The sequence below is a fragment of the Mus pahari genome, chromosome 23, assembly GCF_900095145.1.
Source record: "Mus pahari chromosome 23, PAHARI_EIJ_v1.1, whole genome shotgun sequence".
Taxonomy (NCBI): domain Eukaryota; kingdom Metazoa; phylum Chordata; class Mammalia; order Rodentia; family Muridae; genus Mus; species Mus pahari.
This window is the reverse complement of record NC_034612.1, coordinates 3,028,567-3,049,305: the sequence shown is the minus strand read 5'-3', so window position 1 is coordinate 3,049,305 and position 20,739 is coordinate 3,028,567. Positions and strand designations below refer to the sequence as shown.

The 20,739-nt window shown below is 53.5% G+C and overlaps 1 protein-coding gene across 5 annotated transcripts in view; it reads left to right on the top strand.

Annotated features, from left to right (window-relative positions):
- Kiaa1671 (KIAA1671 ortholog) overlaps window positions 1-20,739 on the top strand; it is a 130,855-nt gene that overhangs the window by 20,489 nt on the left and 89,627 nt on the right. For 3 of the 5 annotated variants that reach the window (XM_029533606.1, XM_029533609.1, XM_029533610.1), the window contains exons 2-5: window positions 6,726-6,872; window positions 7,847-9,448; window positions 11,608-11,695; window positions 15,509-18,151. In XM_029533606.1, coding sequence (XP_029389466.1) covers window positions 7,899-9,448; window positions 11,608-11,695; window positions 15,509-18,151 — 4,281 coding nt within the window. In that variant the 5' untranslated portion in view covers window positions 6,726-6,872; window positions 7,847-7,898. Of the gene's footprint in view, window positions 1-6,688; window positions 6,873-7,843; window positions 9,449-11,607; window positions 11,696-15,508; window positions 18,152-20,739 lie in introns of those variants that run through there. The other 2 variants (XM_029533611.1, XM_029533608.1) reach the window with 2 other exon arrangements.

The window sequence follows — 20,739 nt, the reverse complement described above, 5'->3', positions numbered from 1 at the left end:
ATTAAACAAAAGGGTGAGCTTCAGCCGTTCCTCCTGATCAATTATCTTTTTATTTAATTTTAACTTTCCGTTTTTTAAAAAGTTGAGTACAATTATTTTTTTCATTTTTTTTTTTTTGTTTATTTTTTATACAAGTACACTGTAGCTGTCTTTCAGACGTAGCAGAAGAGGGCATCGAATCCCATTACAGATGGTTGTGAGCCACCATGTGGTTGCTGGGAATTGAACTCAGGAGCTCTGGAAGAGCAGTCAGTGCTCTTAACCACTGAGTCAGCTCTCCAGCGAGTATAGTTATTTAAAAAGGAATGTTTGAAGAAAAAAAAAAAGCTTTATTACAAACCCCAAAGCAACCTGGCTTTTCTTCAGGGGGAAACAGCAATAATAATCAAGTGTGCTGAAAATTGATAGGTATTTTACAGTTTCAACCGTGACAGCTAGCGGCAGGCAGGGCAGCGGTGGTCAGAGCAAGGGCTATTTTCTGTGTGTCGGAGCCACGTGGGCACCAGGCCGTCGGTCTCCGGCACTTCCGAAGGTCACCGGGCTTCCAGTGACCCTGGAAAGGGTCTGTGGCCAGAGTGAGGTATGATGGGAATGCCAGCCTTGTGAGGGATTCAGCCTGGGCCTTGTTCCTGAGCTGGCTTCGGTTGGCTGCATTGAGAACTGTGTCTCACGTGGGCTTCCTCTAAGAGATGTGTGTGCTCTGTAAAAGGCATGTTTAGGTGTATGGAGATGGTACAAGGTAAAGAGCTGTCCCTGGAAATGAGGCGTTGCATTTAGGGGACCTGTTTGTGAACGAGATATACTCCTTTCACCGTCTCTTCTCGGGGTGTGTGGGGGACATGAAAACCTCCCAAGGGGCTGGACCGTTTTTTGATCCGTGAGAGGAAGCTACGCTTAAACCTAGCAGGGACTTGCTTGTGCGTAGGCGGTTCTTGGGCCAGTATCTGCCAATTCCTCCAGAATGTGTGCCTGAGAGGGAATTACTGTTTTCTCTGCTGCGTAAATGGCTTCCCCGATTTCCTGTGGAGAGTACAGAGTGCTGACATTCAGAGCTGTGCCGTGGATTGTTGAGTTGGGCCCTGGGGTGGGGACCTCTCTGCTCTGATGCCGTCTTTGTTCATGCCTCTCTCTCCCTGGCCAAGCCAGGCCTGTGCAGCCTCTGGGTTGGACCCAGCCAACTCCCTTCTCTCCAAGCACTGCCCTTGGAAACCACCTAGTCACGTTTGTGATAATGGCCTTTAAGTGGAGCTGGGGAAGATTCTGGGGAGGTGAGGCCCACCAGGCTCCTGTGTCCACCAGCTGGGCTTGCTGGGTTCGAGTCAGGGGAGTGGCTGCAAACCCTGACCTCCAGCTGGGAGGTCAGCATGGAAAGTCATTCCCTGGGAATCATTGTGCAAACACGCAGGGCTTGGAGAAGTAGCACACACCCCTCCGACCCAACCCGCTGTCTTCTGGGCAAGATTCCCCAGGAAATCTTGCTGCAGTGTTGGACTTGGCTTCTGACACAGGATTACTTGCTGGCCAGGAACTCGCCAAGTGGGCAATGGTGGCCGGTCACAGAGACCACAGCTTTTCTTGTGGTTCTAGGCTCCTCATGTGCGCAAGGACTTGACTGACTGAGGCATTGCTACTGTTCTGTTTCTCAAAGGGCCTAGGGCTGACCAGGGCTCAGGTTATCATACAGTAATATCATATGCATTTGAGAAGCACCAGGAAATGCTATGTGAGGTATCAGAGCTGAACACACTGGTAACATACCTCGACATTAAAAAAAAAAAAAAAAAAAAAAAAAAAAAAAAAAAAACCCAAAACGTGTGGTAGCATAAACCTGTCTCAGCACTTGAAAGGCTGAGGCAGGAGGATTGCCTTGTGTTTTGAGGCTAACTAACTAGGGCTAGATAACCAGCCCAGCCCAACAACTGGTTCCTAGACAGCATTGTGAACTGGCGCTGTGTGGTGTGTGCCAGGCTCCTGTTCACACTTGGAGTGCCCACTGGTTACGTTGGCTGTGTGGCAGGATGCCCTGTGACCTAGGCATGCTAGAGTTTAAGGCTGTTAAATGTTTTCCTGTGGGCCTATGAGGTAGGTCAGCACTTGCCACACAAGCCTGACCATCTGAGTCTGAGCCCCAGGTCCCATGGTAGGAGAGACTGGAGTCCCAAAGTCATCCTGGGATGTCCATGCATGTGAGTGCTATGACACATGTGTGTGTATACTCTCATACATGAATAACTTAAAAGACAAACCAAACTTTCTGGACTGAGGATACAGCTCAGCCAGTAGAGCTTGCCTAACACGGGGCAGGCCCCAGGTTTGATGTACGGGATGGAGTAAATTGTATATAATATCTTTGAGGCAGGGAGGGTATCCTTGATTACATAGTAAATCAGAGTTTGTGTGAGACCCTGTCTCAAAAAACAAAAACTTCAAACCTGCTGCTGCCTGATGAGCAGTTTTACAATCCTCTGGTGGAACTGGAAGAGGCTTTGGGAAGAAGCTGGCTGCAGCCTGAAATACTACCCCAGCCACAGGAGCAGTCATGGCCTTGGAGACCCAGTGTTTGAGGGGACCCCAGTATGCATGTTAGAGTAATTTGTTCTGCAGAGGATGGCAGTAAATGTCTTTTTTCCTCTGGGTCACAGGACAAGTCAGAGCCCCAGACAGTGGTTCCCGACAGGTCTCGGTGTCTGGGCTCAATAAAACTTTATTTACAAAGCCAAGCAGAAGGACTAGCTTTGCTTTCAAGCTGTAGTTTGCCAGTATCCCAACCTGGAGAAAACAAAGGTTGCTTGATGACTGGGTTCTCCAGTGGCTACATTGTCTCAAAATAGCACAAATTGTAGGAAGGAACTGGCCAAGTGGGATTGAAAAGGCGGATGTTTGCTTGCAGGGGGGATGAACTGTAACACTGTAACACTCTTTAGCTCAGTGGCTGGCCTGGGGGTCTGACGGTTTGTATCAGTCTCTGAGGGGCTGTGGCAAATAGTCCTGTTCGGGGACACTTGTGAACTTCCTCAAACCCTTTATGTAATTCTTTTGGGGATGTGACTGTGGGCTTCTGGCCCACGGCAGCTGGAGAAAAAAAATCCTTGGAGTTGGAGCCAGAGGGGTAGCCAAGGATGGAGCACCTCTGTCTGGGAGATTCAGAACTCCATCAGGGATCCAGGAAGTTACCCTGTGCTGGGGAAGTGCCTGCCCAGGGAGAGGAGGTTAACACTGAACCCTTGAGCCTCCGGCTGAGTCTGGGAGGCAGAGCCGATCAAGGGTCCTGGACACTATCTCTCAGGTCAGAGGCCAGAGGCAGGGAGAGGCTGGCCTGGGCCACAGAGAAGAGCCCAGGGGGCCAGGTCCTGTCTGGGGAGAAGACTGGAGCAGGGACAGACAGGATACAGACCCTAACGTTTATCAAATGTCCAGCTAGAGCCAACACACAGGTCAGATGTTGCTAGAGGCCAGGGGAGGGGGTGAGGAGCCATTTGCTTTCAGGAGTGTGTTCTTTGGGAAGGTGTTTCCAAGCCAGACTCTAACAAACAGTCCTCACTTAGGACAGACGGACTCGTGGTTCCTCAGCTGCCCCACCGTGCAAGAGAGGCATGCTTTCAGAAGCCACACTTTACATTTTGATCCACTCTTCGCCTGGGGTTGGGGCATATGGGCCATACTTTCTCCCGGCAGCGTCAGCAAACCACAGGATGAGGCCAGCTTGGGGTCAAGAGAAGAGCCAAGCACTGTGTTCAGAATATGAGACGAGCTGGCTTGGCCTGGAACAGGCTCACACGGGAGGACCAGATAAGTTTGATTGTACTGCTCAGTGGTTGGCTGGGTGAAAATTTAGGGCCCCTCTCCAATCCAGGCTTGTCTCGAATTTACAATTTCCCTGTCTCAGTCTCCCAAGAGTTGGGGTGACAGGTGTGTGCCATCACACCTGGAATGCCTACGTGTGTGTTTCTGTGTGTGGTGCAGTGCCGATTCAAAATCTCAAATACCGGGCCTCTCTCGTGTGCTAGGCAGGCACTCTGTCACTTTTTTTTTTTTTTTTTTTGGTTTTTCGAGACAGGGTTTCTCTGTATAGCTCTGGCTGTCCTGGAACTCACTCTGTAGACCAGGCTGGCCTTGAACTCAGAAATTCGCCTGCCTGTGCCTCCCAAGTGCTGAGATTAAAGGCGTGTGCCACCATCACCCAGCTCCTCCTGTCCTCTTGAATGTCCACTGCCATGTCCTCAGTCCCTGCTCTAGAGTAGGTGCCATTGTGGGGACCAAGGAAAAAAATGCACACATTCCGGTGGCATCTGACCAGTGACTGTGCCTCCCAGGCTGTGGTAGGACAAATCTGTGTGCCTAGCAGCTCTGCTCTGTGGAGAGGACATTAGTCAATCTCTTCTTGGCTATTCCCCACAGTGAGGAGTGTGCTCAGGTAGCTTTGAGGATCCAAGGTCATGTAGCGGAAGAGACTAGAAAGGTGTCAGTCCTAGCCCACGTCCTTTGGCAGATGGTGGCATTCCCAGGACTCGGGCACTGGTGCAGCACAGCAAATAGCTGGTGAGCACCCAGATCCATTTGAAGGCGGCATGGCACAGCTGCTGTGCTGAATCAAGTCTGTGAGCTGAGCTACAGCTAGACTTGGGGCTGGCCTGATCCCTGCTCGCTCTCCTCGAGCAGCTAGCTAGCCTCTTGGCTCCCAGAGGACGATCTCTGTCCTCTGATTCTCACTATTTCCACGGTCGTGTATGAATCGGGGAATGGGAGTACCCTTATCTAGCATGGGTATAAGACCTGAGTTGACGCTTGTCTTGTGAAATCTACACAAGCAAGTAACACACACCCACAACCCACCCCCAAACACACACACACATACACCCAGACCCGGCTCAGTCCGTTCCCTTCCTTTCTCTAAGGACCTGTTAGCTACCTGGCCGACATGGCGTGTCAATTCTACATTTATACACAGCAAGCGAGGCCACCCAGGAATAAATAGCAGCCAGTTCAGTGCGAGTAGGCTTCTGCGGAGTTCTGGAAGAGACGGCCGTCTCAAATTGGGCTTAGCATATGCAGTGCGTTCGGAGTTGGGTTTAAAAGCATCTGAATGAGCTTCTTGCCATTTACAGCAGGCTCGGTGGAAACCAGAGAATCCTGGGCTTCAAACGTCGGGTGTGATAATTTAGGCACCCTCCCCTCCCCTGCCCCCCAACTGTGGTTTTGCAGTTTTAGTGAACTCATGGATCTGTTCATTAAGGCTTTGATTCCCTGGTACAATGCGTGCGCGTGTGTATGTGTGTGTGTGTGCATGTAAATGGGTGATTGTGAACCAACACACTTGTCTTTGGCTTTCATCCATCCTCCCTCCCATCTGCATCGTGGCCTCTGGGGTGGGCTTAGGGATCCCCCAGTGGCTGACATTTGTACACCATTCATCCCTGCTCAGCAGTGCCCTGGCGACACTCTGTCCAACCCAGCTAGTTCTGTCTACACATTCACTATCATGTTGGCACAGCTACAGATGACTGTGGCCACCGTAGGTGAGCGCGGTGTCTACAATAAGGACGGTTGCCCGTGGGTCATCTGGTCTGACAGTGAGTTCCTCGTCGGCTAGTGTTTAGACGGGTACTGCAGCTCTGATGTCCCGGACTGCCATGAGGATCCAGACCACTCAGTGCCGCTGTTGTGAGAGTCTGGGCATCTGGAGTTAGCCAGCCTCTTAATGGGGGTCAGGGTCACTTGCCCCCTTTATGTATTCCCTCAGCAAGTATTTATACATCCAGCGACTGTCCACTCCGTGCCGTTTCTAGATAGGCTGTTCTGCAGGGCACGCAATGTCCTGAGATCTCGCCATTGAACATACAGTGCGGATCATGTCCCAGGCAATGTGGCTGCCCAGCTGTGGACTTCCTTGTATCTATAGTGTTCTGCGAGCACATGTGAGGAGCCAGGCATGTCTGAACTGCAGCCCAAGGGCTGGGCCCAGGGTTTGCATCTTGTGTGTGAACAAGAAGCGCATTCCACAGATACAGCCCGCATGTGCAAAGGCCCTGTGGAGGCTTTTGGGAGCCTCTCGAAGGTTCAACGTGTAGATGCCGATGAATGGGAGAGAAAGTGACCTAGTCGGCTGAAACCTTTTGGTTTGGTTTTAAGGAAGGGTCTCAATCAAGTAGCCAGGCTGGCCTTTCATGCCTGATTTTTTTTCCTCCTTGCCCCAACCTCCCATATACTGGGATGACAGGTATGCACCAGTTGTAGACACCTCGAGTACTCTGCGGCTACCTCCCATAGGTTGAGAGCATTGGCCGAAAGGCATCCGTGTTCAGGCAGCAGAAGTCTACCTGTACCCCCGTTCATAGGCTCCCCATCCCATTAAAGTGTGAATGTTCATTAATGAGCGTGCACGTGAGTGTGTCAGTGTGTGAGTGTGCGCGTGAATGTATGTGTGGGCTTGAGTGTGTGTGTGTGGGTGTGTCACAAAACTGAGTCCCGTGGTTGCAGGGGTCTCCAGTTCATATTGGTGCACACAGTAGGAGCTCAGTAAAATATTCATCTGGGAGCAGGGGAGGGGGGTTATCTACAAGGACCCAGTACTCTATGTGCACTATGCGTGAATATATAAAGCTGAGAGGCGTGTGAGCCTCAGAGCCGGAGGGAGATGCCAGCGGATGCAGTTGGAACCCGAAAGCTTTTGCACCGTCTGTGCGGAAGGAACTCCGGAACCAAGCTGTCCTTCTGTGTCTCCCCAGCCCTGCAGAGACAGCCTGTGGGCGCAGCCACCTTCTCCCTGCTGTGTCTATCGTGTGCATGAGTGGATAGCCCATTCGCCATGAGCTGTGACCCCGCTGACATTCCCAGGTGGCCCCGCATCCCTCGCATAGGACCTGTCAGCTTGGGTGAGTGGGTGCTGAGCTGGGGGCTGGGTGTTTGGAAGGCGGGGTTGCTGGAGAATTTTTCTGTCATTTGCATCCTGTCCATGCCCTGTCTGGGTGTGCATCACAGAATGGGGGGCTTTGAGAGACCACGGGGACTCTGAGGTGAGAAGCCTGGTTTGAAGTGGGCATTGGGGCTTTTGTGCATGCTCTGCTAGGGAACTGTACAGGTGAAAGACCTCAGGCTCTTAGGCGTCCCAAATATCCATTCTGTCCCAGGCTGACTCGAGACAGTGTTCCCAGCTTGGGTTGCTGGATCTGTTAGCAGTTAGGAGTGTGTAAGGAAGAGAAAAATGCCAAAATCTGTCTGCCTTCCTTCCCTACAGCAGAGGAGCCACACAGGCCTGGGAGGTCCTTGCTTAACCAGGTCTCCTGAGCGCCTGCAGGCCTGGGCCACCTCTGAGGTAGTTAGGAAGGGGATGGATGTCATAGCTGAGGCAGGGTAGTTTGAGAGCAGGGAGACTCATGCAATGCTTTTTAGGATTAGAAAAGGCTGTATTTTAAGGAGGCAGGGTTGAGGCTCCATGGAACGGCTCACACCTGGAATCGCAGCACCCTGTGAGCGGAGGAGGCAGGAGGCTTGTGGGCTCAAGGTTACTCTTGGATAGGTAGGGGAATGTGAGGGCCAGCCTTGGCTACGTGAGACCTGCTCTCAAAAATCAACAAGAACGAAAGAAGCTAGGCATAATGGGCCCGGACTGGAGGTCTGGTTCTGAAGGAGTGGAACCAGTTGGGAACTTCTCTGGGCCCTGTTTCCACAAGGCACTTCATTCCCACCTCTCTGAGCTGTGACTGGGTTCGGGGGCTCCTCTCTAAGAGCAGACCCCAAAGAATCTGGTGCTAAAATCTCTCGGTCCTGTTCCCCTGGTCCCTCATTCTGAGATCCTTCAACCACTCTTTGCTAAATTTACTGTTTTATTTTATTTTTTAAAAAGCAGTCGCCTCTCCATTTCTGATGTGCTCAATCCTCATGGAGCTACGTTCGTAACCATGGCAACTCGGGTCGAAGTTGGCTCCATCGCATCCCTGAGGGCGGGGCCCGGCCTCGGTGACATCAGCCGGGAGGAAACCCTGAAGAGGACCTACTTTTGCCAGGCTGGGGACATCCCCGGGGCACCCACCACCAGGATCCTAACTACAAAGACTTCCCTCCAGACCCGTCTGTCCCCGCTGCCCGTTGCTCCGAGGCCTTTCTTAAAGGAGCAGGTGCCCGAGAGGAAGACTTCTGTCAAATCCTCGTGGCCTGGCACCTCTCAGCCCTGTCCTTCAGCCCAGAGTGCCAAGGAGGAGGCTAAAGTGGACTCGGGTAAAAAGATGCCGAGCTTAGCTGGTGAAGAGGCAGATAGAGGGGAGGCCCCGCAGAACGGCCCTTCTGTACCTAACAAAGCCACCTCCCTCAGATCTGGCCCTAGCACCATGGGCTTTTTTGAAACAACCAAAGCCGGACCCAGCCCGGGCAAAGGAATCTGTGAGGGGAGCTGGGAGGCCAGCTCCCAGGCAACCCAGGCATCTCTCTTAAGTGTCAGGCCTGAGGTGGCCACCAAGCCTGCTCTACCGGCTCGGAAGCCCCCGGTGACTCTGCCCCGACCGACCTCCCTGTCACAGGACCCTGGGTCCACTGTATCTCAGGGGGAGGCAGGCCAAGCCCAACCTTTGCCAAAGGCCCGTAGTGTGGAGGACCCCACTGGCCAGGCTCCAGAGGCCAAGCCTCAACCGAAGAGACGGCCCCTGTCAGCAGTGTATAGCGAGTGCAGCGAGTACCTGCTGTCCCCAAAGCCAGGCGCGGGTGGAGTGGCGGTCACGGGCAAAGTGCCCCCTCCGCCTCCCGAGAAGACGTGGGTGAGGAGACCCAGGCCTCTGTCTGTGGACCTGACTTCCATCTTTGAGAGTGGAGACACGTTCCTGAAGAAGGTGGCGACTGAGCAGAGCACAGCCGAGCACCAGGGCCCGGAGAGGACCAGCATGGAGCCCAGGGGTGATGCAGAGGGTCCTGCCCGCATGGATGCCACGCCGCAGGACCCTGATGCGGACTTCCAGGAGCTGGCCAAGAGGCTCCATGCACGGAGGGAGAAGATGGTTCTCAGGCAGGCAGAGACAGATGGTCCCAGGACTCCAAGGGTCAGGGCCACCCCTGGAGACGATCAGAGTCCCCAGGAAGAGGAAGCCATGTCAGGCCAGCAATCAGAGAAGGTGCAGGAGTCCCCTTCGACCAGACCTGGAGGAGCCCCGGGACTGACCGAGGTCAAGGGTGGAAGGTTTGACCAGGAGGCTTACGCACAGGCAGAGAGGAAGCCCACAGGAAGTGTCAGGAAGCGGCTCAGTCTGTTTGGAGAAGACAGCGCTGCTGTGGCCTTGGCAGTAGCATCTGAGCCCACCCCTGTGACCCTGGAGTCCCTGTCCACACTGCCAGAGCCTTCCAGAGCTGGTGTGAACGTTCAGGCTCGGATCAAAGGCTGGACCGTGGAGAATGCAGGGGAGAAGCCAGAAGTCAGGAGAAGGGTGCCCCAGGCACGGCCCTTGCCTGCAGATTTGACCAAACCGTAAGTGGACACACCCCAGAACCACGAACAGCCTCAGGCTGCCTCAACACCCACTGGAGAGCCCAAGGCTAGGAGAACACTTAGAGACCCATTGCCCCAGGGGAGGTGATGCAGGTCACAGATAAGCAACTGAGGTGAGGAGAAGGTCAAGACGTCCCCAGCGCTGGGCTCCCTTGGCATGCCACAGGGGACATGGTGGGAGGTGGGGTTCCCCTCTCACAGGTGAGAAAGCAAGGCTTTGGTCAGAGGGAGTCTGTGTCAGTTCCAGTTCAGCCTGGCTCTGTGGCTGAGCAGTCCCTAATCTGAAGGCCAGAGTGCTCTTTAGATTAGATCAATGATGGCGTGGGGGTGGGGGCACTCAGCGTGTGCAAGGACCCCCAGCATCGTGCACACTCACAGTCACACACACTCACATACATGCATGCTTACATACTCATACACGCATCACCATATACACACGCTCATACATACCCCCACATACACTCACACATACACTCACCTATACACAACACACACTCACATACTCTCACACTCTCATACACACTTGCACTCACATACACACTCACATACACACGTGCTTACACACTCATACACACATCCCCATATTCACACACTCATATATACCCCCCACACCCCTACCACACACACACCCACACCCCACACACCCTCTCACCCCCCACATTCATACCCACACATACACATCCACATCCATCCATACACTCACACACACACACACTCGCATACACATACACACTCATTCACACACTCATTCACCCCCATTCACATACTCATCACACTCACACACTCTAGAGCTTACTCTCGCACACTCAGACATGCTCACACACACTCACCCAAGATTAGTTAGACCTTAGCATTTGTGATAAAGAACAAAACCAACAGCGCCTATGTGACCAGCCCATTGGCTCATGTAGCCCAGGCTGTCTCAAATTATCTAGGGAGCCAAGTATGGCCTTCAAGTCCACACCCTCCTCATTCTACCTCCCTGGAGTTGGGGTCAAGAACTGAAACCCCACCAGGACTGAGAGAAGAACTCTAGAAAGGATGTAGACAGCGTCCTCCATGCAGGAGAGAGCCCTCGGCACCAGAGCCCTCGGTGCACAGAATCAGCAACCCAGGTTACTGCCAGCACTTAACATGCCATGCCTCCCACACCTCCCAACTTGTTATTTTCCACTGTGGCCATGGCAGGGAAATGTCACCAAGCCTGATCTACCCTCTCCTCCGTGTTCTGCTCACTGCCTGCGTGCTTCCACTAGTGTGGATGGACTCTCGGGGCAAGAGTTAATTCTCAGGGTCCAGGGAGTCGAACTCAGGTCATCAGACTTAGCAGCAAGCTCCTTTACGCACTGAGCCCTCTCACGGGCCCATGTCCCAGGGCTGCTGGTCTACTGAGAAGGTTTAAATGTTGGGCCTCCCCAGTCTAAGATGCCAGTTGCCTGGGGCCTGGTGGGACCGAGTTCAAATGTTCCAACTCTTCCCTTTTATCCTTTTTTTCCTTGTTCTATATTCCCGAGCCCTGAACTCTAAACACTGTATAGACACGTTGTGCCTCACGTGCTGCAAAGAGCATGTATGAAAAATTGGAAAGATTTGGATCTCCTCCTCCCCCTTAGAAGTAGGGAAACTGAGGCCTAGATGGGGAGACCGGCTTGGCCTACCGAGAGGCAGAAGCAAGCCCTTGCCCCCACTTTACACGGTGACGATGACAACGACCCACCGCCCCTGGGTCTCGTGGCTGCTCAATGGTCGTGGGCGAGTGTTGTGCCCACGGTTGCTGAGGAGAACCATTCATTATCCCGCCTCGGGCTTCTTTGGTCTTCCCTGAACGCCTTCGCAGAGTTATTAGGGTCATGGCTTGCCTCTTAGGTCTGTCCTATAAAAGAGGGAGGGTGATGTTAATTATCCCTGCTTTATAGACGAGGAAAGAGAGGCTCAGGGGAGGCCAGAAGCCACACACGCTCTCACGAGGAGGCAGTGGGGTTTAGAGCAGCACCCAGACACCTGCTTCTCCCCGGTTGGCAGACTTTCTACACAGACATGCTCTGCCTGAGGTATGCCCTTTCCCATGTCCAGGACAGTGTCAGGGAGTCTAGGCCTGCCGCTCTGCTCTCTGTGAGTAACTCCTGTCTTTGTCCCAGGTTCTCAAGGACTGCTTCGAGCAACGAGATCGGGCACGAGAAGTGTGCCACGCTGGGTGTCGAGTTCCCGGGGGAGAGGAGAGAAAAGGTAAGTGTGTCCTCTGCTATCTCCCTTAGACACTTGTGACCTTCCAGGTGCAGGCAGAGGACATCAGAATCTCATCACCCCTGCCACTGCTGTGTTAAGGTCCCTACTTCCTGGAGGGTTGAAGGCTTTCTAACCTAAATACTTGATAGCATTTCTTATTTCTATTATCTTTCTGTGTAATAACCTTGAGGGAACACCATCTTAAGTGGCTTTATGAAGCCCCTGGTGAGCAGAGGCCATCAGGTCTCTGAAGTTGGAGGCTATCCTGGTCTACATGGTGGGATCTTGTCTCAAAAAAAAAAAAAAATCAAAAAACCTGGGAGAAATTCCACCCGGCTCTGCCTAGAGGCTTCTCCTCTCGGCTAGATCTGCCCCTCGTAGTAGAAGCAGCTCGGGTGCCAAAAACCATTTCTCTTTGACACAGCTCGTAAGGAGGAGCTCTCAATCATGTGCTCCGGGTAACTGGTTTGTGGCTGATGATCTCCGAGGTGTTAACTTTTTAAAAGACATCTTTATTGAGGTGCAGTTGGTGGACATAATGTGGGTTTAAAGCGCCCGGGTGGATGGGCTTCTGCCTGTGTCTTCCCAGGCATCTGTTGCCACACAAGCATGGCAAGAATCTGCACCACACCTGGACATCACCCCGGCCTCTCCGATGTCTCCGGCCTGCCCTTCCCAAAGCTGCCTAGACCAGCTTTCTGTTCGTACAGACTGGTTTCCATTTTTGAGACTTGCAGACCAATTTGACTCGTTAGACTCATAGGCCTGTGCGCTCTGCTTTCTTCTGAGATTGGTCATGCTGTAGCCGTTTTCATTGCTGTGTTGTATTCCATTCCCAGACGTAGTCCACAGTCGGCTTCGATATCTTTAGCTGGTGCTGGGGTGGTTTTCAGTTTGAGCTGTTAGAAACGAAGCTGTACCTGCAGGTGGTGATGCATGTATGTCACCTCAGAGCTCAGGACTCTGGGGCAAGAAAGTTGTGAGTTCTAGGCCAACTTGAGTACTTGTGCATGTGCATGTACATACACACATACATGCAAACACATGTACACACATGCACACATGCATACACGCATGCATACATACATACACACATACATGCACACACGTGTGCACACATGCACACACATGCACACAATGCACACATACGTACACACTTGGGCACACACATACACAGGGGCATGCACATTATGCACACATACATGGGCATACACATACACACGCACATGCATGCCACCCAAAACAAACAACATTTATGAATAAGTCTGTAGGTCTTGCCCTTTCCCTCTCCTCCTTCCTCACCCCCTCTGAGATGTGGTCTCATATACCTCAGGCTAGCCCCAAACTGACTGTAGCCCAGACCTTGATCATCCCCTTTGCCCTGGCTCTCGGGGGCCAGGATTACAGGCAGACGTGCATCGCCACACTGGTTTTGTGCGGTGCTGGACCTAGAGCTTTGTGGATCTTGGCAAGGATTCTACTGACTTCTGCACCCCCAGCCCCGCTGGCTGGTTTTCTCTTGGGTAAATGCCTAGGTGCGGCCTGCCCGAGGCTAGGCGTTGGAAGGGACTTCCTCCATCTTGGAATAATAATCTGAGAACATCTTCCAAGGCTCTCTGTGTCCCTCTCACCGAGTCCCTGAGAAAAGGAGTTAGCCTGGGAGGGCAGCGATGGCCATCCTGATTGTCTCGTGGAGACTGAGGCAGAGCAGCAAGGGTCTTGGGAGGCGGAAACGTGGGACGAAGCATCCTAAAATCTTAGACCTTGAGGGGCCTTTCTGTAAATTTTGACTATTAAATCTCTCAAGAAGATGTTAATTAACAAGCCCTCCTTTTACATATAACCAGGGACCCTCTCTATAAAAGATATTGTCTGATGATTTTTCAAGATTGGGGTACAATAATAAATTGGGAAGCATGATGGTCTAGCCTGGGATACAATAAAGCATGATGGTCTGTCTAGCCTTAGATACTTGGCAAAATCTTGTCCTCTCCAATCACTCACAAGCCTACAGTATTGTCTGAGCCGCCCTTTCGTTGCTCCCAGTGGTATCTGCTTGGTCTACACTCTTCGGCCTTTGATATTTTAAGGTGAGGGATGGGAGAAGGCTCAGTGGACGAGGTGTTTGCTGTGCAAGCCGAGTTCGAATCCCATGCCCATGAGAAGGTGGAGCGCAGTGGCACCCCATACTCCTAGAGCTGAGGCTATGGAGACCGGGATCCCTGGTGCTCGTTGGCCGGTTGGCCAGTCTAGCTGGATGGGCAAGCTCCAGGATCAGCAAGAGACCCTGTTTAATGGGATGGAGAGCGGTGGGACAACCAGTGCTGACCTTTGGTCATCACATACACATGTGCACACACATCAATGTGTCCATACTGTTGAGGTTTGGTCTTTTAGTATATTTAATGTTTTGTGCAACCCCAAGACCTGGAGTCTGCACGTAGCCACTAGGACCCTGCCCCCCCCCCCCCGAGTTAATTCTGACTGGTAAATAAAGATGCTGACAGACAATAGCTATAGGTAGGTGTCTATTCCTGCACAAACATCATGACCAAGAAGCAAGTTGGGGAGGAAAGGGTTTATTCAGCTTACACTTCCACATTGCTGTTCATCACCAAGGAAGTCAGGACTGGGACTCAAGCAGGTCAGGGAGCAGGAGCTGAGGCAGAGGCCATGCAAGGATGTTCTTTACTGACTTGCTTCCCCTGGCTTGCTCAGCCTGCTGTCTTATAGAACCCAAGACTACCAGCCCAGAGATGGCACCACCCACAAGGGGACCTCCCCCCTTGATCACTAATTGAGAAAATGCCTTACAGCTGGATCTCATGGAGGCATTTCCCCAACTAAAGCTCCTTTCTCTGTGATAATTCCAGCTGTGTCAAGTTGACACAACACTAACCAATATAGTGGGGTTGAGGTTTCTCAGGCTTGGGGAGAGAGAGGAAGGAAGAAGCCGCCATGGATGAAGAACAACAAGCAGGGGGGAGCAGGAGAGATGCCATGGGGTAACGGCCAAGAGAATGGGGCCCAGAGGGCTGCCCGATGGCAGTTAAGAGCAGCCCAGGTATAACTGTACATAGTAAGTGATAACTTGGGGTTATCGATAGGAAAGCAGATTCCAACAGCATGGAGGGGAGGCAGCTGCCCAGCTACTGTGCTGCCTAAGGCTGTTTAAAAATATAAAGGCTGTGAGTGCCTTTCATGTGGGAACACAAATGGTCAGAGGTGGGAAAGAAGCCCTCGGCAGGGAAGTTTTAATCGTTTTACAGAACGTTTTATAGTGTCTTGCTGTTTTGTTTTGTTTTTGTTTTTTTTTTTTGGTTTTTTGAGACAGGGTTTCTCCGTGTAGCCCTGGCTGTCCTGGAACTCACTCTGTAGACCAGGCTGGCCTCAAACTCAGGAATCCGCCTGCCTCTGCCTCCCGAGTGCTGGGATGAAAGGTGTGCGCCACCAATGACCAGCAGTTTTTTTCTTTATAAATGACTCAGTCTGCAATATTGTGTTATAGCAACAGAAAGTGGCCTGAGACAGTGCCACCACTGCCCGGCTTGTTTTTGTTTTTTAAATCAAATTTTTTTATTGATGTGTGTGTGTGGGGGGGAGGGATCCCTTGCCACACACAGCTTGCCGTCAGAGGGTCACTCTGTAGAGTCCAACCTCCTGCCTTTGGTTCTAGGGATGGACCTCGGGGTCGCCAGTCCGAGTTGGGGCGTCTGGAAGGCTTCTTGCTGTTCTGATGGGATGGCCGCTTTATTTGCCTCTTTAGTTTCTGTGCACTTCAAACCCTTAATGTCATCTCCTGTTACTTTTCAGCTTAAGGAAAGGCACGATTTGGATGGCGTCCCTGTCACAAAAAGTCCCTGGAAGAACGGGGTTCCCCAGAAGTCCAAGCAGACGGAGCTCAAAGGTTCCTCTGACCAGGAGAACCCCAACAGGTGTTGGAGTGCTCGCTCAGCGGGAGACACGGGCCCTTCTGAAGTCAGTCCGGAAGATGGTGGGAGCTTCCAGAAGGTGTGGGCCACGGTGTTTGAGTATCATGTGGAGAGACACACGGTGGCTGACCAGGCAAGCCGTTGCCTCTCGACCGCACCCCCTCGTGATGTGGCCGACACGCCCCCAGTTCCCAAACCCAGGCCTGAGGATTGGCCAGGGAAGGAACCGCCAGGAGGGACAGACAGGAGAGACAGCTCCAGGTGGCCATCGGACCACGCTGACCCGGGGATGCTGGGACGAGCGGCCCTTGTGGATGTGGAACGGAGACAGTATCCCACACCTGTCCCCGAGGTGCGCCCCACGGAAGAGAGACACAGCCGCTCTGTCCCAAGGCATCTGGAAAGTCCCCCTGTGTCCCAGAGGGTCCAGCCCACGTATGACATCGTGCATGCCTCGGGGGAACGTGCACATAGTGAAGCTGTGTCCAGGGTGCCCGAGGAGAAGGCGGTGACCCTGCGCAGTGGCAAACCCCAGCTCTCCCTGGCTGTCCAGCAGCTGCCCCAAGAGGTCATCTCTTCTTACTCGGGGCGTTCTCCGCAGGCTAATGGGGGTTCTGTCCAAAGGGCAGGTCTGATATGGGAAGCTCGTGGTAAGGAAGGCAGTGGACAGAAGCTGGACTGTCAACAGACAAGGGATGGATTTGGGGACACTTGCCAATCTCCCAAATGGACGGGAAGGGGGGTGGCAAGCTGGCACGGCAGTGCCGTGGTCAACAAAGATCTCAGTACTGCCCAAAGGGGTCCAACCTGGAATGTCTCTTCAAGTCCTCCTTCCAGGACCAACGTTGAGCCCTGTGACTCCCAAGTGCAGGCAGGGCCGGACTCATTGTCCCCACAAAGAGGTTCCCTCGTGGTTGCCAGTGAGGATAATCCAATGCTGGCCCAGGTGTCCCAGCCTGAAGTCAGAATGCGGAGGTCCAACCCTTCGGAGCCGAGGTTGGACCGGTTTAGGCGGCGGACTTTGCCCCATGATGTGAAGTTTGATTTGTTCGTGCCAGAGGGCAGTACCAAAACGCAGCAGAGACCAGCAGATGGTCTGTCCTCCCCAGCCTGTGCCTTAAAGAGACCCCCATCGTCCCACCAGCAGACACAAACTCAGGAGGTGACACCGGATGCCCCACAAGGCAGGACTTTCCTGGTGGAGAAGCCGGGGCCGTCTGCAGAGCCCACTGCAACTTTCTTTGCAGTGACTTACCAGGTTCCCAATATTCAGAAGGCCAAGAGTGTGGTTAAGTCGGGGCCTGAAGGTGCGTCAGAGCCTTCCAGAAAAACGCCTCCACCTCTGTCACCTCGCTCTGTTGTGCCTGTTCTGGCTTCTCCCGGCCATGAAGAGCCACGCTCTCCCGCCAGCAGCAAGGGGAGAGATTTCGAAGAAGCATGGAACCTCTCAAAACACCCGAAGTCCACAGACCAGCCCACCACGTCTGCAGGGGATAGGACTCTGGATCTTTCCCGGGACAGAATCATTGATGTGGATGCCCTGCGGCTTCATCGAGGGTCAGAAGATGGCGCTGTGAAGGACCGCAGGATCGGGGCGCCCTCCGGCAGGGATGCCCCGCAGACATCCCCGGTCCTGAGGCAGCGGCCCAAAAGCCTCCTGGTGAGGAGGAGGGCAGAGGTGATAAGTGAAACGTTCCCAGGGAAGATGAGAGATGGCTACAGATCTAGCGTCCTTGACCTTGACGCTCTGATGGCAGAGTACAAGGAGCAGCCGAGCAGAATAACCAGCAAGACCCAGGGGCGGCAGGACAGCCCTCCTGCAGAGCCCAGCGGCTCGCCTCAGGAGAGATCAGGTTGGCCCAAGAAGGCGGAGTGGAGACGGAGGAGCCTGAAGGAGGACCCCCAGTCAGACAGTGTAGGGCAACAAGCAGGGCGCACTGTGAAAGCCCTCCACTCCCCTGGCCCCAGCAAGCAGCCAACAGAGCCCTTAGGGGCAGCCATGGCCACCAAGTCTGGCTTGCCACTGTGGGCACCGCCCCACTCAGCTTCTGGAGAAAACTCTCCCTCACCTTCTGCCGTCCCTGCTGGTTCGAGGAGAAAATCCCCAGGCATCGCTGAGTTCGAAAGCAAGCCCTCCTCCAGTGAGCACCAGGGTACCAAGCATAGGCAAAGTTCAGCCAAGTCCCAGGAGCCAGGCAGCGGGGACCCGGTCTCCCCCGGGTCACCTCCCTCTGACCGGAAGAAAGGGACTCCGAGGAGATCCACAGGTCAGGGAGTGGAAGGCCATGGGGTGCCGTGGGGAACGCCCCCACGTGATTCTGTTTGGTTACCACTGGACATCAAGAGGACCTGCTCAGAGAAGGGCCCGCCAGCCAGGATCCGGGAGGGCCTGTCCGTCATGCAGGATGCCAGACAGCGGAGGCAAGAACAGTCCAAAGGGAAGCCGGACCTCCCCACCACCGAGACTCCCAAGGCTGCCGCAGGACCCTGTGAGAGGGATTCGAGGAGGCCGGAAGGCCCTAAGGTAGGTACAGAGGCGCCTGGAATTTTGTCATATCGTTTGCACGCATCTATGTCCAGGGTCTCAAGCTCAGATTTCATGTGGGCTGTGTAGGTGTGTGACTGAGTCAAGATGCCACTCTAGGGAGTGGTGAGAACTGCAGACTAATAGGACACCTAGGTGTGCTTGCTTCCAGACTTTGGATTTTTTTTTCTCATATTTTTTTTTTAAGATTTATTTAATGTATATGAATATACTAGCAGTCTTCAGACACACCAGAAGAGGGCATCAGATCCCATTACAGATGGTTGTGAGCCACCATTTGGTTGCTGGGAATTGAACTCAGGACCTCTGGGAGAACAGTCAGTGCTCTTAACCAGCAAGCCATCCCTTTCTTTATCATCCTCCCTTCCCCTTACCTTTTACTGGGTGTGGCACGTGAAAACTAAATCTCATACTAAAGCTCCGCCCCTGGCCCCGCCCCACCTCGGCCCCGCCCCACAACACCCTGGGCCTCAGCCCATTGGCCATTTTGTAACCTGAGACAGAAAGCGACTTTTATGAAAAGAAATCCACATTTTCAGGTGTTCCCTGAAACAAGGAGGCTTGCTAGAAAACTCCATTCTGTCCCAGCCGTGCTAATCCCCTAGCTCTGTCTGTTTGGCGGGTTGTGGATTCAAAACTTGGCCTGGGACTTGAATGAGGGAGGACATGTTGTGTGAGCGTCGAGGGGCACCTGCTCGATGCCACCTCACCCGTTGTCCTTACCAGAGCTTCCAGAAAGATCTGTGCCGTGAGTGAATGCTAAGCAGCCCGCGGGGTGTGACAGGATGGCTCACTCTGGTTTGGGTTCCTCAGAAGCAGCCTGTCTTAGGTCTTGTGGGAGGTGACCAGAGGGAGGACCGGCTGTGGACTGGGGAAGGTGGCAAGGAATTACCAGTGCGGGCAGCTGAGACCCGGTGTCTGGGGAAACCTCTGGAAAGCTCGTAGGCACAACTAGGTCGACCTGGTCAAGGGTCAGAGGGCCAGAAGTGTGTGTTTTCTATTTCCTCCCGTTGACATCGAAGGATGTGTCTGGGCCTTTGAATATATGGGACTTGATCATTCTGTGCATAGTAGGGCAGCTCTGTACATAGTAGGGCAGCTCCGCACCAACTCTTGTATCAGCGTGAGAATCAGGCAGGGAGCCAACAAGATCTGTTGCAGGTGTAAAATAAGACAACACGGAAAACTGGGCTCAGAGAGACTAAGGAACCTGTAACAGGTCACACAGCAAAAGGCCAAGATGCTTGAGCTCGGGTCTGGCAGGATGCCATGAGATGACAAAGCAGGGAGGAAACAGCAAGCTGCGTGCAGCCCTTGGGGAGATTTTTACCTCAGCTGGGTGATAGGGCTCGGGAACCCAAGGTCAGGAAATTATATGATGCTCAATGAGGAGCCGGAGGAGTGACCCAGGAAGGCATCCTGGAGGAGGCCCTGATGGGTGAGCCCGGGAGTAGGGCATGCTGGGAGGTCTGGAGGCTGGAGTCAGCCCCACCTAGCCCTTGCTGAGCAGCTCAGCAGAGGCAGAAGCCTAGCCTTCAGTGTTTCCTGCTGTAACAAACCACCCCAGGCAGGGCACTTTATAGAGAAGAGAGACATTTCCCACAGTTCTGGCTGCAGTGAATGCTCAGCCCGTGACTGGTTTGTTCCTGGTCTTCCCTTCCACGCAGTCCTGGAGTTTCAGAATGCGGTGTTTACAGAGTCCAGCACAGCCAAGGATTACAGCAAAGTTTCTCATTCCCAAGCATGTGAGAGAGGAACCAGGGTCTAGCCTGTCAGAGACAGGGGCGCCTCCTAGAGGGGCCTGTGAGAACAGTCAGCTTTGGCCTGATGGATGGGATGTGCGGATTGTCCTCACATTTATGGTGTGGAGTATTGGGGGGATTGGAGCTTCGAACTTGTGTCTCTCCTCGGGAGCCCAGAGTTGCTCAGCGCCGCGTGCAGAACCTTCCAGACTTGCATTGAGCTCCTCCCTCCTCCAGTGTGGGTTCTTCCCACACCGCTCCCTGCCTCGGAACCCCCCACCCCGTTGGGAACCCAAAGCCGCCGCAGAGTCTGGCAAGGTTTGCCTCTGGTGGTCTCACCCAGCTCTCATGCCCCGCCCCCGTTGCCGTGGGAGCAGCCGGGGCAGAAGAGACATGTTCCGCTGGAATGTGACACGCTGCAGCTCAGCTCGCCAACACCTCGGGTCCCACTGGCAACAGGAGCGCCTGGGCTGCGCAGGGGCCTGGATGCTGCCCAGAGCGCCCAGGCCCCAGGAGGACTGGTTGTCGGGGAATCAGCTTTCCCTTGGCGGAGGGATCCACGGACCAGCTTCCCCTCTTCCCGCTTCTGGCCCCTCTTCTCCTGGAAGGCTTGTTTTGTTTTGTTGTGGAGTCAGGGTCTCCCATAGCTCAGGCTGCCCTTGGAGTCCTGACCCTCATCCCATTATTGGGCGTCCTTCCTTCCCTCGATCTGGTTCCTGATCTTAAAGATCAGAAACTGTCAGACGACAAGTGATGACGACAAGAAGCCACAGGGGTGCTCAGAACGCTGGTTGTTAAAAAGACAAAACCCTAAGGGGCAGAGAG